The sequence below is a fragment of the Saccopteryx leptura genome, chromosome 2 (assembly GCF_036850995.1).
Source record: "Saccopteryx leptura isolate mSacLep1 chromosome 2, mSacLep1_pri_phased_curated, whole genome shotgun sequence".
Classification (NCBI taxonomy): domain Eukaryota; kingdom Metazoa; phylum Chordata; class Mammalia; order Chiroptera; family Emballonuridae; genus Saccopteryx; species Saccopteryx leptura.
In genome coordinates, this window is record NC_089504.1 from 98265796 (window position 1) to 98284445 (window position 18650).

General features: G+C 41.4%; 1 protein-coding gene across 1 annotated transcript in view; it reads right to left on the reverse strand.

Annotated features, from left to right (window-relative positions):
• LOC136393065 (contactin-associated protein-like 3) overlaps positions 1-18650 on the reverse strand; it is a 107010-nt gene that overhangs the window by 80645 nt on the left and 7715 nt on the right. The window contains exon 2 of the mRNA XM_066365727.1: positions 8217-8327. Coding sequence (XP_066221824.1) covers positions 8217-8327 — 111 coding nt within the window. The remainder of the gene's footprint in view (positions 1-8216; positions 8328-18650) is intronic.

The following is an 18650-nucleotide window of genomic DNA, read 5'->3' on the forward strand; positions in this document are numbered from 1 at the left end:
CTCAAAGCAATCGAGACACTGGCTATGGGAGGGGAGGAGGGAGAGAAGGGGGAGAGGGAGGGGGAGAGAAAAGCGGATGGTCTCTTCTCCTGTGTGCCCTGACCAGGAATTGAACTCAGGACGTCCACACACCAGGCTGACACTCTATCCACTGAGCCACAGGCCAGAGCCTAAATAGGTCTTAATGCACAGAAGAGTCATTACAAGTTCCAGGCAGATGGGGCCGAGGATGAGTGGGAAGAGGACGAGAAGCAGGAGCTCATCAGTGCTTTGCTGTTGACAGATGGCAGGTGTCCCTGGGAAAGAGGAGCTGGCAGCTGGTGGTGGCTGTGCGATGCTCAGAGATCTCTGGGCTCTAACTGTTGAAGCTTCTGTCACACGTTGCTTATGTGGCTGACGGGATTTTAAGCATTTGCTCCAGCTCCACTCTTAGGAAGCAGTATTTCTGGTCTCAGGCTTAGAAAAGGCAGGAATCCTGCCTCTGGACTGCCCAGGTGTGCTCTAGCTCCCTCGTTCGTGCTTCCTGCACCCGCCAGCAGCCTGAGCAAGGACAAGAGCGGCTTCCCACAGAGTGCACCCGTAGGGAAAGTCACACGCGGCCACCCTGTCGAACAGACTCCTGTACAAAATGCAAATGTACCTTACGATAGCTTTATGAGCGAACAATTCAAAAATAAAATATTTTAAAATTAGGAGTACCCTGGTCAATTTGAGATTCACATTAAACACCAGTGATACTGACAAAAGCCCCCTGTTCTATTTGTGGGTCACTCTCTGAGTCCCAGTGCAGCATCCCCAGGGACAAGTTCACGGCCCTTTGGCACTAAACATTCATTACTAGAGCTCTTGCTGCATCAAATAGACAGAAATCTATTGATACAGCGTGTGTTGATTTCCTTTTCTTTCCCTACATACACCTGTGACCAAGTTTTAAAGGCACAGATGGTAGAAGCACTCAGATCTGAGCTGGTCTGAAGCTTTTTGGTTCTTAATCCTTTGATGTTCTGCATTGACAGATACGTAAGGCGACTGCTCATTTCTCACCTTGGACATAAAACAAGAGTTGCCTATAAGCGGTCTGAACACGAGGTAAATACCTGATTTATGACCAAATAAAATGCGACACTGAGTCTGTCTGTTCACATCCCATGAAGTCTTGGTGTGTATGCGGAGTGGGGCCCCAGGAGCTGGTCTAACACTACAAAGCCTCACTGTGCACTGCGCAGAGGCCACCTGAATTACACAGGACAGATGGTCCTGCCCGTCCGCGAGGCCTGTGGGAGCAGCAGCACCGCCCTCCTGTGTGTACAGAACAGGACGTCCACCTGCCCAGGCTGCAGCCTCTCTTCTCATCAATGCTCTGCTGCTCTGTTGCTGTTCTTAAGGCAACATCTTTATCTTTTTAATTAAATATGGCATAGTATCATATCAGAAAATGTAAGGGTGAGATGCTCAGAAATAAAACCGTGAGAACTAAATTATCTATTCACGTATGACTGCTCAGTCAGCCAAAGGCCTCTGGAATTAAAAAGAGGCATGCTCAGATTACCTGATATACACAATAGAGTATTATAACGCAAAAACGAAAAGGATGAGGTCTCATATCACAACGAGTAACAGGCCACTTCTGGGCCCAAACAGCCAGGACAAAACTGTCTGATACTCCTGGTCCCCTTGATGTGGTGACTCAGGACCCCTCACAGGCCACCAGATGGGGGCACAGAAGTCAGCTGAGCTCTGACTGGGTCTGGGGAGAAGGTCACTGTGGCAAGGGCTAATTAAATCTATCACCACGGTTACAGCCTGACTGCTCAGTCTGGAAACCAAATGAGATGAACGGTCAGACTTCAGGGAGCCAGAAAGGGACGTATGTCCGATTCCTCAAGGGACAATGACCTCTCCTCTGAGAACACGGCCTGACCACGAAGTATACTCCCCATGGGATTTGGGAGCGGGTGTCAAGTAACCCACAAGGCTAAGAGCCAATCAGCCACCTTCACAGATGGCAGTGAGCAGAGAGCCAACATGGGAGCCCTCCTACCATCCAGCTCCTGACGGCATGAGCCCATCCTGAGCACTGAAGCATTGCCCTGGAAAGTCGGAAACACACAACATCATTGACCATCCCTGGAATGCACTCATCCATCCAGAGGGGCTGCTGAGTCCAAATGGGACTGAGGATTGCCTTTTTCTGGGGGTAATTCAATAATTTGGACTACCTGATAGACAAAAATGATGAAGACACTGCCTCCCTGCAGGTAGCTGACAGTACCGGAGTGTGTCTGGTTTGTTCTGGCTGGTCTCACCAGCACCGCACCTCGGGCTCTGAGCTGGGAACCTGGAGGCTCCAGGCTTTGCAGAGGACCCAGGAAGAATCCGAGCGAATAAACTGTGTGGTTTCCCTGGAATAACTGGACGGTGGGGTCGGCACAACCATTAGGGTTTGGGGGCTCCACCTCCCACCTGTATCGTCACACCTTTTAGATGACCTGCAATGTGAGAGCTGACCAGCCACCGAGACAGTGCTCTGTGTGCTTGTGTGCACTGTGTCACCAGCGGACTGCCCACACCACTCACATGCAGACTGCATCTGTAGTCATTAATTTTAAGAAAATCAGAAAACATGATGGCTCAAAAAGAGAATGTGTATTGGCTTTAATAGGTCTAAAAGACCTACTCACTGGGGAACAACTTTTTTTTTTCATTTTCTGTTGCATGAGGTTTTAGAACTGTTTCTATATATTTCTGCATCCCAGATTCCAAATCTGAAATCCACTTTTTGGTGTATGCTCTAGTTTTTATGCAATTTTAATTTCTTTTTGTTACAGCATGCATTGGTTTTTAAATTAGAGTTAAAGGGCAACAACTCTTGGATTGAACATAACCACAAGGCAAGTAATGTTTTACAAACATCACTTTTACATAATTGTAGTTGTTTTTAAATGTTAAACATTATTATCTGATAAAAAACACCCTCTTATTTTGTTGTAAGATTGAATCATGGCTTCTTCAAGTAGGCGTAAATGTAAGAATAGTCCTGGCACCTTCTGTTATATATGTGGCTGTTATATACACTTCAACATCAAAGGTGCAATATTTCATCATTTGTGACACGTGCATATATTGCCTATTTTCAAGTTCCCCTTGGTTATCAAGACAAGAATTGGTCTCCTCATATTGTGTGTCATAATTGTGAGAAAATGCTTCGTGACTGGACAAAAGGAAAATGCAAAGGAATGCCTTTTGGTATTCCCATGGTTTGGAGTGAACCTAAGGACCACAGCAGTGACTGTTATTTCTGTCTGAGGAATACAAAGGGCATCGGCAAGAAAAAATAGCATATGATCGCATATTCTAATATTCCTTCAGCAATACGACATATCCCACACTCTGAGACACTCCTGATTCCAGTTTTCAATGATTTTATTTCTTCTAAGGTTGAAGAAAGTATTTAGAAGAACATGGTGATCAAGTGTATTTTGATAAGATGCATGAGGATATGGTTGCAGAATCTGAAGGGTCTTCTTCTGATGCCAAGCAGTCATTCACCCCTCAGCAGTTTAGCCAAACCGAATTAAATGACTTAGTAAGAGATTTGGGCTTATCAAAGAAAGCAGCTGAGTTATTAGCCTCCAGCCTTCAAGAAAAGAATGTACTTCACTGGTCAGCTAAAGTGTCTCATTTCAAGAAGCGTGAACAAATTTTTGAGGACTTTTTTCCAAAGACTTTGTTTACTGTCATTACATCAGTAGTCTTCTCAGCCAGCTAGGTGTTAGCACTTACAGTCCAACAGAATGGCAGCTATTTCTTGACAGTTCTACACTGAGTCTGAAATGTGTTCTCCTACACAACGGTAATGTTTATGCAGTGGTTCCAATTAGTTATTCAACTCATCTGCGAGAAGATTATAATGTCATAAAAATTGTTCTTCAATTTTCTGAAGTATGAGGAGCATAACTGGATCATTTTTGTGAATCTTAAAATGGTAAATTTCCTGCTAGGACAACAGAGAAGTTTCACAAAATATCCTTGCTTTCTGTGTTTGTGGGACAGCTGAGCTCGGGAGAAACACTGGACACAGAAGGATTGGTCAAAATGGAAAGCTCTGGAAGTAGGGATGCAAAATATTGTGAATGAACCTATAGTTAATCAATACAGAATCATTTCCCCCCACTTCACATCAAACTTGGCTTAATGAAGCAGATTGTTCAGGCTTTGAATAGAAAAAGTGAATGCTTTCAACATATTATTTCTGCTTTACCTGCGTTGTCTTTCGAGAAGATAAAAGCAGGTGTATTTAATGGACTTCAAATTCAAACCCTCATACATGACAAAGAATTTGCCAGAAAGATGAATAAGGGGAAGAAAGCAGCATGGCAGTCTTTTGTGGCAGTTACAAAGAACTGCCTTGGCAACAAAAAAGCAGAAAACTATGAACTTCTGGTTCAAAGGATGCTGTTGGCTTTCTTCAAAATTGGATGTAACATGAGCGTTAAGATTCATTTCCTGAACAGTCACCTTGATAAGTTTCCCGAAAATCTTGGAGCTGTTAGTGATGAGCAGACTACTGCTGGAGCATCAAACAAGATTGTCCTCAACAAGTACACAAATGCAAGAGCTACAAATGCATATTTTTGCCTGAATAGAATTTAAATAAGTTTTGCGCAAATTTTATGATTAAAGTAAGTGTTTTATTTTATTTTATTTTTTTATTTTTTTGTATTTTTCTGAAGTTGGAAACGGGGAGGCAGTCAGACAGACTCCCGCATGCACCCGACCAGGATCCACCCAGCATGACCACCAGGGGGCGATACTCCGCCCATCTGGGGTGTTGCTCTGTTGCAACCAGAGCTATTCTAGTGCCTGAGGCAGAGGCCATGAAACCATCCTCAGTGCCCAGGCCAACTTTGCTCCAATGGAGCCTTGGCTGCGGGAGGGGAAGAGAGAGACAGAGAGGAAGGAGAGGGGGAGGGGTGGAGAAGCAGATGGGCGCCTCTCCTGTGTGCCCTGGCCGGAAATTGAACCTGGGACTCCTGCACGCCAGATTGACGCTCTACCACTGAGCCAACCGGCCAGGGTAAAGTAAGTGCTTTAATATTAATATGTTCTATTTTGAAATTGTATACAAATTCTGATGCAAGCATATCTTTTAGTGTATTAGTGTATTTACTGCATTATATAAATTATTATATTTTTACAGAGATGATGCCCAAGAAGACATTCTACTTCATTATGTTAAACTAAATGTTGAAAATTTTACAATAAGATGAAAACCTAAAATCTTGAATTGCAAAAAAACCTGTAGCTTACAGAGAAAAACTAATGGCAGATTTGAGATCAGCGCACTCGAGTTAGGTAAGAACAAGTGATTTTGTGGATGCAACAAAAATTTTATTCCCCAGTGTTATCTGTCTTTAGGAAAGACAGATGAACAGAATGCAGAATCTGATGTCCAGACGCAGAGATCTTCCAGTACATTCATATGATTTTATAAATATCTGGTTTGCAAGCCCATTGATTGTGATTTAAATTACTCAGTCTTGCCTGACCAGGCAGTGGTGCAGTGAATAATGTCAGGCTGGGATGCGGAGGACCCAGGTTCAAAACCCCAAGGTCACTGGCTTGAGTGCAGGGTCACTGGCTTGAGAGTGGGATCATAGACATGATCCCATGTTCGCTGGCTTGACCCAAAGGTCGCTGGTTTGAAGTCCAAGGTCACTGGCTTGAGCAAGGTATCACTGGCTCGGCTGGAACCCTCTGGTCAAGGCACATATGAGAAAGCAATCAATGAACAACTAAGGTGCCACAACTATGAGTTGATGCTTCTCATCTCTTGCACTTCCTGTCTGTTTTTCTCTCTTGTGCTAAATAAATAATAAATAAATAAATTGGTTAAACTGCCCAGTTCCATCAGACTCCTGGCTTGTGAGTAAAGATAGGAATATACAAGACCTATGATTTCATTAAAAACATATAGGGACCTTTACCATTATGACTTTCATCAAACATTTTTGTAATATTCTGACTTACACAAGGAGTTGACATACTTTAAGATAGTTTAAATGATCATTATCCTCTCAATACATTTTGATAACATTTCTTGTTAAAAATAAGTGAATTTTATATCATATCTTATTTTGGATATTCAGAGTCCAAATAATCAGAGGTGCCATGTTATAGAAAAACATTTAGTGGCCCTAGCCGGTTTGCTCAGTGGATAGAACATCGGCCCGGCATCTGGACATCCTGGGTACTATCCTGGTCAGGGCACACAGGAGAAGTGACCATCTGCTTCTCTTCCCCTCCCTCTCTCCCTTCTCTCCCACTTCCCCTCCCACAGCCACTGGCTCGATTGGTTTGAGCACTGGCCCCGGGAGCTGAGGATAGCTCGGTAGGTCCAAGCATCAGCCCCAGATAGGGGTCACCAATGGATCCTGGTCCAGACACATGTGTAAATCTATCTCCCCTCCTCTCACTTAATTGATAGATACATAGATGGATAGATAGATAGATAAAATATAATGGGAATAAGTTAATCTTAAATTTCAAGTTTTTCTTTATAATGTTGATAAGCTTCACGGTGTCACCACACTGACAGCATGGGAGGCCTGAATCACAAGGATATTCTGTACATAAAATCAGAAACACAATACAAACCCTTTGGGTCTTTTTACACTAATTAAACATGGTACTCATTCAGTTTTTACAATCTTTGGGAAGCCACTGTAAAGTTTAGATTCTAATATAAGAGGAACCAGCAGACCAAAAATAGTTAATTTGATAATGGAATTATTAATTGATTTCTGCCTTCAATGAGAAAATATTTTTACTGGAGTACTAAAAATGACCAGGAATGATGCTCTGAGTAGTAAATATCTGGCCATAAAATGTCCATTCACAGTAAAAGGACATGGAGTTGGAAAATAAATGGGCACACTCTCTCACCAGGCTCTCTGACTTTCTCTGCTTGTTTTCTCTCTTGCTCCCAATCTATCTGATCACGTGCTAGGCTCCCATTCGATTTTTAAGAACACAGTAAAATTCAAGCTATCCTTAAACTCTGATTTTAGAAATACCAAATAAAGGGAGAAAAACACTTACTCCCATAGTAATATCTCTGGAATTTACAACAGTGCACTTACACAGGATACAGTTAATTTTCAATTCTATTTTCTGAATTAATCTTTCATAAAAAGGAAATCTATCCCTTTAAAAAAGGTAATGAAACATTTGAACTATTATTTGTGACTACAGAAAGTAATTTACTTCATGACACCTAGTAGCATAAATGGATAAACACAGCTCCAAAAACAGTATGGCATAGCTCCCTTAGCACTGAGAAGAAGGGAGTCTTTATTCTCAGCAGGAGCCTTTGCCTGGGACAGAATCATATTCCCATCATACCAACAGCAGCCGCACATGCCACAGATGTCATCAGTAGCGTGTTCAGTTTCCCCCTAGCGGCTGTTGAGATTAGTGCATTCATCTGTTGTTGCAAACCTGACTAGTCACCCTCCTCTAGCCTGTTTAAAACTAAGTAGGAAGATGTGGTACATATATACAATGGTATACTACTCAGCCATAAGAAATAATGACATAGTGCCATTTACAGCATGGATAGACCTTGAGTACATTACACTGAGTGAAATAAGTAAATCAGAAAAAGCTAAGAACTGTATGACTTCACACATAGGTGGGATTGAAGACTGAACTTATGAACAGAGATAAAAGTGAAGTGGTTACCAGCGGGAAGAGAGGGGAGGGCAGTAAAGAGGGACAAATAGATGGTGACGGAAAATGATTTGTCTTTGGGTGATGGGCACACAACACAACCAACAATTCAAATGCTATAGAGATGTTCACCTGAAATCTATGTACTCTTATTGATCAATGTCACTGTGTTAGATTTCATTTCAAAATAAAATAAAAACTAAATAGCTAAGATAAAAATGAAAATCATCTAGGCTCCAACAACTCCTCTCTGATTTGAATCTCACTATGGTCATTTGTTGACAATCAGGAGAAGAGATATACAGCAAAACAATAAAAAATTTGATAATAAACAAGAAGAAAGCTAGCAAATAATAATATGATGAATCTGCTTCCTTCAATTTTATTAAACTCAATATAATTAATTTTTCATCTATAAGAATAATAAACAGTTCTCCCTGAGAGAGAATCATGGCAGATTAACAAGAACACAGGAGCTGACTCACCATCTCTGCGATTAAGATTTGCGAACCCAGGGCCGTGGCTCCCGGACAGCTCAGAGGAGCTGCTGAAGGACGTGCGAGGCAAGGCAGCCCCCAGGGGAGCATCGCAGTTATCTGCAGGGAAAGCCCCACGTTCAGGTTAACACACTGCTTAAGGCTTCATGTCTTCTTCTCTTCTCCCCTCTCTGGTTGCCTCCCTCCCTCCCTCCATCCCTCTTTTTTATCCTTCCTTTCTTCCTTTTGAGTTAACATGCTAGGAAAATGCTAGAACCAGTAGCAAAACCTCAGTTTTGATCAGAGCTGTGATAATAAATATTTAACATTTTATTTTTCTTAAGAAAAATAAAAACCCTTGGTAGCATTTGCCACTTTCCATGGTGTAAATACCCCTATCACAGCCAACTCAAAGCTATAGATGCGATGTCACTGACCATGGGGTTGGAGAAAGACATGCAAACATGTTTATATAGTGTTTCCACCATGCAGCTGCAAGATAGGTAAATGACCTCAACAACATAGAAGATAGATACAAGATATGTAAATAACCTAATCAGCATAGGTCATAGTAAGATGCCATGAAATAAAGTAGGAAGTGGTGATTTTTGAGGATTTATTACTTTTTTACATATGATTGACTTAATTGTAAGTTTCTATAATTGAATTCTTAACCTGTGTTTTAACAATTTGCTTGCAAAATTCATGAAAAGTTAATGATGCTAAAAGTTAGCTCTTGCTAGCTGCTAAAACTTGGTTCCAGCATACTGCTCCTCAGTGGAGAAACATTAAAACTATCACCTTCAAAACCAGGAAGAATACTTTAATAAGCATCACTGCTTCTATTGAACATTGCACTGAAAGTCTTATCAGTACATAAGAAAAAAATTTAACTTAAAAGCAAAGAACTGGGGAGGGGGGGAAGCACCTGTCATCTGTTCTAGAGGATATGACTGAATGGGAAGAAAATCCAAAAGTAATTGGCTACCTTAGTAGCTCCATATTAAAAAAGCTGGTTTTATTTTAAACTTTATCTTACAGGTATAAAAATAAATGTAATAGAATAGCAAATAGTAACAGCCCATATACATTATCTAAGAATGAGTCTTACAAAATTGTACAAGACATTTATAGAGATTATAAAAATTGTACTGAGGCCTTGGCTGGGAGGCTAAGTGCAGAGAGCATTGTCATTGTCTTGCACGCCCAGGTCACGGGTTCAATCTCTGGCCAGGGCACGGATGAGAAGCAATCAATGAGGGCACAACAAAATGGAACTCAGTGGAACAATGAGTTGATGCATCTTTCTCTCTCTCACACTTTTCCCCTGTCTTTTTATTCCCCTTTCCTCTCCCCCCTCAAATCAATGGAAAAATATTTTTTAAAAATTATATTGAAAGACATTAAAAGAAAACTGTGTAAATGCAGACTACAATAAATGCAAGTAGACTAAGTATATTTAATGTATCAGTTTTTCCTAGTCTGATCTAAAGATTCATTAGAAGTTCAATCAAAAGCCCAGGAAGGCCTGGCCAGGTTGTTCAATTGGTTACAGCATCACCTTGATATACCAACGTTGTGGGTTTGATCCCCAGTCAGAACACATAAAAGAATCAAGCAATTAATGCATAAAGAAGTGGAACAACAAATCAATGTGTGTGTGTGTCTCTCTCTCTCACTCTCTCTCCCAGACTCTCTCAAATCAAAAAAGAAAAAAGAAAATTAAAAATTGCAGGAGAGTTCTTATTAGAACTTGAAGCAGTGAACCACTTAGCTCAGGGGTTCTTAACATAGAGTACCAATATAATTTAGAAGATCTGTAAAGATGAAGAGAAAAAGTATACCTTCTTTTGATAACCTATAACTAAAATTCAGCATTTTCTTCAGTCATGAATGTAGACAAACCACTCCATTTTCAGTAGTGCCAGTATATGTTATCATTGCATGTTACGTATTTTTATAGCAGATATTGTGACAGATACCTAGAAATTTATGTTCCTCATTACTTCAAAATAACAGTATTCAGTAAATTCACCACTAGATCTTGTTATTGGCTGTGCTAATAACTAAGGTGACTTTTCAATAGGATTTTCATTGTAATCCTAGGTGTTGTTAATGTTCAGGTTTCATGAAGAGGAGCCACAAAGGAATGAGGCAGCAACAATACTGCAAGTGGAGGACCCCAATCCCTCCAGGACTGAGTGCCTTGGAGAGATCAGTTATCCAATTTATTAAGCAGAAATCTGTCATCTTGCATAAGAAACCAACAAGCAGAATATAGTGTACAATTTTATTTCTTAGTTTTGTGAAACTGATAAGATTTCTCTTGCCCTTTCTGATCCAAAACACCACACCATCTGCTGTCTGATTTCTGATCTGCAGAAAGCTCCAGTTGGGCCATACACCCACATCCTTGGGCCTTCCCTGGACACGACTGCTTTCAGTCATGAGTGCTTGGCCTCGACCTTCACTTCCTCAGGATGGGAACAGAAAGTCACTCGGTGCTTTGGCTTCCTCAACATCTGCCCCCTTTTTGTTTAACTCATTCTGCAACATTATGGTGTACAAGGAGGCTCGTCCTTTGGAACGACGCAAGTCACTTCTGCTCTTTCTCCAGACTAAGCAAACACAAAAACATAAAACAGCAATGACAATTAATGTGCTTATTGTAGAAGCTCCTAATAATTGTAAATGTTTAACAGGGTTCAGTTCAGATAATCCATCAGCAATACTACTTAATAAAGGTGCACTGGAAAGCACTTTCAGTTTTTTCTGAGAGTGTCATATATATCTTGTTGCAATTATTGTATTTCCATGATATACTATCTTGATTAAGCAAATGTCTTCTAACTTTATCCCAAGGAAAATTAGTCTCATTATATGGATGCAGGGTTACACAAAAGGTAGTAATGTTCCAATCACATTTAAGTTTTATTTGATGTTGTAAGCTTACCAATTGATCTCCCAATAGCCCTACTGCCTGTTGTAAATCCGCTATTTGACTCTCAATATGACTATCAATCAATCTTTGGCTATTCTATAATTTTTCAGAGTGTTCATGCCAGTTTTGCACAAACTCAGTGTTTTGTGTAGATTGATGAAGAGCAACTGCTGCTGCCGCCGCAGTGGCTGTGATAGCTATAATTCCAATAATAGCAGCGATTGACATACCTATAAAACATTTTCCTCTGCATAGTATCTTTTTAAACCCTCATCTATTAAATACAATTCAGGCAAGTTTTGCCATTGTCTATGCATCTGAACAGTGATCGAGGCTCCTGTTCTAGCTTTAAGTATATACACAGAATCAACAGATTGATTATAATTAATAGAGGAATTGAGACATGTATAAAAAGAACAATTCACACAGGTAATGAGATTAATTGATTCATTCCAGAACACAGGACCAATCATGAACATATAAGGTAGGCCTACACAAGCCTGTATATTATGGGATTCATTGCATGTAAATGTCAATGAACAGTTTCCTGATTGATAAATACATGAACCTTTCCATGCACTCATATGATCTAAACCTATTTCAATTTTCCATAGATCTGTATGTGTAGGTGCTCCTATAAAGTGAGGAGCCGGGGGAGACAGTCCTCACTGTGCCATACAATAGGTGCTCCAGTGCTATCGGTAAATATGGTGCTAGTCCCTCTTTTCCAGGTTAACATATGTAAAGAATATTTGGTTCAAGCAGAGCCAACTGGGGCCCAATCAATGATGCTGCCTTAGGAAGTATTAAGAAGTACTCTTCCAATTTCTCCTTTACATGTTTACCACATTATCCAACTATCCATACCATTAGCATGCCTTTGCTGACAATTAGGAAGATTGGGAGCACTATCAGTGGTGCCATTAGATGACTCATTCTGAAAGGTCCACCCTTGTAATATATATAGAATAAGGTGATGTGACCCATTTTTATATAATAGATATAAATCTGTGATTTTATCTTTAAGCAATGATCTCCTGCACCTATACAAATGGGTAATCCATCTGAGCCCACAGTATAATTTGATATAACCTGTCCTTCTTCTTCAGGCCTTAAGGGTCCATGGCTGTCAAATGGTCCCGGAAGACAAACAGAATCATTAACATATACAGAAAAAGGGATGTCTTTCCAATTAACGGGTGTATTTAGAGGAGGATTAGGAATATAAACCCAGTAAGAAGAGTTACTTCTCCTCACTGTTACAGACACAACAGCCAACATTGCCAGAAACAGAGTCCAGGACATTTTTGGAGTCTTGGTCCCAATTAAAACATTTTCTGCCTCCTGGTAAGTATTTTCAGTTGCCCCCAGTAGGTGGTTCAGCTTTCTGTGTTGCAGTTGTCTTCATGTTCACTTCTCTGATGACCTCTGGCTCTAGGCTTAGTCTCTCCGTTCTTCTGGTGGCTCAAAGATGTCAAATCTCCCTTTTTTCCACTTCCAGCTCATGCCGAGGCTTCAATCTTCTGGAAGGTACCCACTGGTCTCCCGTATCTGTGGGGATAAGAGCAAATCCTCGCCCCCACATTCTGACTAATCCCTTTTTCCATTGCCCATTATCATCTTTCCAATAAGTGGGCTGTGATTAATAGTTAAAGGCTGTTTCAAGTGGTGTCTTTCAGCAGCTGTATCAGTGGCATAATTTCTGATGTCTAAAAAATTTAAAGTAAAAAGAGCTCTGGCTAATTGTATCCTGGGGGTTTCCCCTTATTCCCCCGTTTCTGTTTAACATAGTTTTCACTGTATGATGAGCTCTTTCAACAATTGCTTGCCCTCGAGGGTTATAAGGGATGCCTGTTGTATGTTTAATTTGCCATTGTTGACAAAACTGACAAAACGCAGAGGAAGTGTATGCAGGACCCTTGTCAGTTTGTCTTTTTTTTTCCCTGAAGTTGGAAACAGAGAGGCAGTCAGACAGACTCCCGCATGCGCCCGACCGGGATCCACCGGCACGCACACCAGGGGGCGATGCTCTGCCCATCTGGGGCTTCGCTCTGTTTCAACCAGAGCCATTCTAGTGCCTGAAGCGAAGGCCACAGAGCCATCCTCAGCGCCCGGGCCAGCTTTGCTCCAATGGAGCCTTGGCTGTGGGAGGGGAAGAGAGAGACAGAGAGGAAGGAGAGGGGGAGGGGTGGAGAAGCAGATGGGCACTTCTCCTGTGTGCCCTGGTTGGGAATCAAACCCAGGACTTCTGCATGCCAGGCCGACGCTCTACCACTGAGCCAATCAGCCAGGGCCTCCCTTGTCAGTTTTAATGCTCAAAAGGATGCCCATGACAGCAAATGTTTCTAAAAAGTGTTGGATCACATGACGTGTTTGTTCTCCAGTAGCAGGTGTGGCCCATAAAAATCCATGAAAGTGTCAATGGAAACATGAACATAGGAGAGTTTCCCAAATGAAGGAATATAGGTCACATCTGTTTGCCAAACCTGATTAGGATGCAGGACACAAGGATTAACTCCTCCTGTAAAGAGTATAATGGTAAGAGGACTGCAGGTAGGGCAAGGGCTCACACTCTTTCAAGCCTGTTGTCTAGTAAGAGAAAACCTTTTGCGTAGGCCAGCAGAATTAAGATAAATGCATGGAAATCTGTAGCTGAGGAAACATTACCTATAAGCAATTGATTAACAATTTGATTACCTGCAGCTAAAGGACCTGGTAAATTAGAATGAGAATGATATAAACAATATATAGAGGATCAGAATGAGTGTGAATAATATTTTATAAGTCAGAGAAAAGAGAAAAAGTGTATCATTAACAGAGGATCTAGATAAGGTAACAGTTTCAAGAAATTGAACAGCATTGGTAGAGTGCTGAGTATCAGAAACTATATTAATAGGATCTGCTACATCTGACAATAACATAAGGATGGCAAACAATTCAGCCTTCTGGATGGATTTATAACTTGAGAAACAACGTTGCTGTTGTGGGACAAAATAAGCTGAAAAGCCATTCTTATCAGCATCAGTGAAATAAGTGTCACCTTGAACTGGAGAATCTTTAACAATTTTTGGTAGCATAAAAGCAGTTCTTTTAAGAAAATCAATGAGTTTAGATTTGGGATGATTGTCAATTTGTCCCAAAAAATCAGCAACACCCAATTGCCATTGAAGGTTTTGTTCAAAAGACATCTTAACTTGGTCTTTGATTCATAGGGACTAACTCCCTTAATTGCTGAGGCCAGAAGATTCAGGTTATACAAAGGGGTGCTAATACCAGCACAAGCCTTAACAGAATCTGCTGTATTACCACCATTGGTACGAATGGGATGTAAGGTCCTCTGACATTCAGCATTAGCATTGTCAAAAGCAATTACTAGAAATAACATGTCTCTGAGTCCCACTTGTGGGATTGTTTTAGCTAACAACACATCACAGAGTCTTGCAAGAAAATCAACATGAGGCTCACAGACTCCTTGTTTAACATTAAGAAAGGAAGGCGTCACCTCCCCTGGAGTAGCTATTTTCTGCCAAGCATTTTTACAGCCTAATTTAACTTGTTCCACAACACAATCACTCATCCCACATTGCTGTTGTAAATCAGCAAACCGTCCCTGTCCAAAAAGCTCATCTTAACAGGAGGGTTGGCGTTAGCATTCTGATTAGCTTGAATATGAGCCTGATCCTTCTACCAAGTCATAAATTGTAAATATTCCACTTTTGAAAGAACAGTCCAAGCTAACATCTCCCAACAACAGAAGGAGGAGGCGGAGGCTAATTATCTTGGTCAGTTTTGAAAGAGTTAATACTACGTCGAACCTCTGTGTCAGAAAGTTTAGACCATAATTCAAAAAGTCGCTCTGTTAATTGTTCAGAAGACAAATGTTCTTCTTCACCAGAGGCCAAATGACCCTTGTCATCCAACAAAGATCTAGGCATTTCACAAGAACTTAAAGGATTTTCATTTTCCTCTGAATTTGACTGTAAAGGTTTCAGGGCCATTTTAATTAAAGTACATAAGGACGAGACTTTTTTTTTTTTTTTTTTTTTTTCATTTTTCTGAAGCTGGAAACAGGGAGAGACAGTCAGACAGATTCCCACAGGCGCCCGACCGGGATCCACCCGGCATGCCCACCAGGGGCGACGCTCTGCCCACCAGGGGGCGATGCTCTGCCCATCCTGGGCGTCGCCATGTTGCGACCAGAGCCACTCTAGCGCCTGAGGCAGAGGCCACAGAGCCATCCCCAGCGCCCGGGCCATCTTTGCTCCAATGGAGCCTTGGCTGCGGGAGGGGAAGAGAGAGACAGAGAGGAAAGCGCGGCGGAGGGGTGGAGAAGCAAATGGGTGCTTCTCCTGTGTGCCCTGGCCGGGAATCGAACCCGGGTCCTCCGCACGCTAGGCCGACGCTCTACCACTGAGCCAACCGGCCAGGGCCAGGACCAGACTTTTAAAAAAATGGTTTCTCCACACTGATGAGCTCTCCCTAGAGACTTCATTGCTAATCTCCACTGTCCTAAATTAAGTAAATTTTTTTCTGTGGGAGTAAAACAATAACAACGCCTTCTAACAAAATACCATAGTTTGTCTAAAGTTTCTCTCTTAACTTTGACTCCGAAACGATGTAATAATGTCTTAAGCCACTACGAATAAGCTTCATAGTCACTTGATGGGGAATTCCCCATTGCTCCACTATCCCAGAGTAGGGACTTACCCGTCCACATGAATCCCTCTGGTTTCTTTGGGCTGAAAACCAAAAGCAGTCTTGAAAACTTATTTCCTCTTCATGTCCCTGTTCAGGCACCACTTGTTGTTAATGTTCAGGGTTTCATGAAGAGGAGCCACAAAGGAATGAGGCAGCAACAATACTGCAAGTGGAGGACCTCAATCTCTCCAGGACTGAGGTGCCTTGGAGAGATCAGGTATCGAATTTATTAAGCAGAATTATGTCATCCTGCATAAGAAACTAATAAGCAGAATACAGTGTATAATTTTATTGCTTAGTTTTGCAAAACTGATAAGATTTCTCTTGCCCTTTCTGATCCAAAACACTACACCGTTTGCTGTCTGACTCCTGACCTGCAGAAAGCTCCAGCTGGGCCATACACCCATGTCCTTGGGCCTTCCCTGGACGCAACTGCTTTCAGTCACAGGTGCTTGGCCTCGACCTTCACTTCCTCAGGATGGGAACAGAAAGTCACTTGGTGCTTTAGCTATCCTCCAGCACTAGGTATACATTTTATGCATTTACAAGCATTGCCCTGAGAAGGGCTCACAGGTCTCAGCAAAGTCCCAAAGGGGTCCAACTGGCAGGAGGAATGGCTAGAAGTCCCCGTGGCAGGTGTGAGCACTGGAAGGACACTGCTCTGCAGCTACTACTGGGGCATGAGCACAGATATTTCTCTGCAGCACTTGGAAGGACAGGTCTGTGGCAGTCCCTTTGTGTGTAAAGGGGCCCCTGGGAGCTAGCCAACTTCCTCCATGTCACAGTGGGCGGGGCACAAGTGAGGACCTCATTATCGGCATTAACTGATAACTTGGGAAGCCGGCTCTTTTGCCCACCTGGGTCCCAGCAAAGCTTCCTTCATGAGTCTCCCCAGGTGCTACCACCCAGTCCCCTCTGCTCTCATCCTCCTCATCTCACTACTCTGGGGTTTCCCCTACTGGGCTGGGAGCTTAAGAAGAACCAAGTGTGGACTCTGGAGCCAGTCATGGGGATGGCATTTACCAGTTGTCTGCTCTTGGGATGCCTTGCCCTCTCTAAACCTCAGTTTTCTTATCTGTACAATGGGGATAATATCACACAACTAATAGAGTAGCTGGGAGGATTACAAGTGTTTGCTTTTATTATTTTTGTTAGAGTGAAACAAGCCATCACATATTAAAAGTTCCTTCAAAATATTCTATAAGGCCATTTTCCCCATAGAGAGATATAGAAAGCACCACCTCAAGTTCCAAACCATACTGTTATTCTTTATTCTTCCCTCAAAACAAGGCATATAAAGTTTAATAGAAAAATAAATCTTTTGTAATGTAATCTTTACTTTTGAGGAACAATTTTATAAAACTTTTTTTGTTTTTGTTTTGTTTTGTTTTTTCTTTTGTGAGAGAGAGACAGAAAGAAAAACAAGAAGGGAGAGAGATGAGAAGCATCAACTTGCAGTTGCAGCACCTCACTTGTTCATTCATTGCTTCTCAAACGTGCCTTGACCAGAGATCAGGGGGCTCCAGCCGAGCCAGTGACCCCTTGCTCATGCCAGCAATCTTTGGGCTCAAGCCAGTGACCACGGGATCATGTCCGTGTTCTCACACTCAAGCTGGCCACCCAGTGCTCAAGGTGGTGAGCTCGTGCTCAAGCTGGTGGCAACCTCTGGGTTTCAAACCTGGGTCCTTAGCATCCCAGGTCAATGTTCTATCCACTGTACCTCTATCTGGTCAGGCTATGAAAGTTTTTATTTCAATGATAATTTTTTTTATAACGCTAACTTAGAAACTTTGAAATCAGCTGTTTCAATGAACTCCAACGAAGTCAAATTTGAGAATGCATGTGGTCAAATGCCAGGTGGCTACACTCCATATGGCCCTTGGGTAGGAGCAGCTCAGTGTATGGACAGTGTTTTCTGTACACTTTTTGTGTTTCTAGAAATATCATATATCCATGTAAAGGGAAGGCTCAGATGCCATCTAAAATCTCCATTAACTATTGTTTTTAACCTGAAATGTCTAAATTTTATACTAATATCCTTAGAGCAAAAACTGTTATGATACAACTTCATTTTCTTTTTCTGGCATCACTAAAAAACATCTGAATCCCATTAAGAGAATATTATTTTATCATTAATCTGATAAATATTTCTATCCAAAAACATAGATGAATCCTGAAATGCTTCAAAGCTACCGGAATTATTCACAAATAATGGTTTTAAACAGGTTTGATGGCAAAAAACAATTGTAAAACACAACAATTTATCACTTGGGGAAAAAACATGCAGAGCAAGAATAATATGTGTAAAAGAATTAAGGTATGAAAATAGACAACAGTCAAGTTAAATCGGGCAAAGCCACTTTATTTCCCTTTATAATAACCACTCGTATTAATAAGGAATGATTATATGAAATAAACTCAATTTTGAAAGGTACTCAGTTCTTCAGAAGTTCACTGTACTCAGGTTAGGTTCTCAGAGAAACTTAAGAACTCTAAAGGGAAAGTGATGATTTGCTGTAGTGTGTTTTATAAAGAAAACAAACATAGCACAATTGTTCATGTTTGATGTAGGATTACATCAGGGGCTGTGCCATCCTTGTCTTCATGCTTACATAATAATTTGGGTTTATGAAATACTCAAATCTTGCCTCAGTATTTGTGCCTAATCTAATGCCACATTAACCTATAGCTCACTGTTTGTCCTGCCAACAAAACAGCCTTAAACGGAAATTACAAAATATTTCAGCTTCTGTTTTTAAAAGTTATGTATATATGTTCATATATTTTTCCTCCAGGTAAAATCT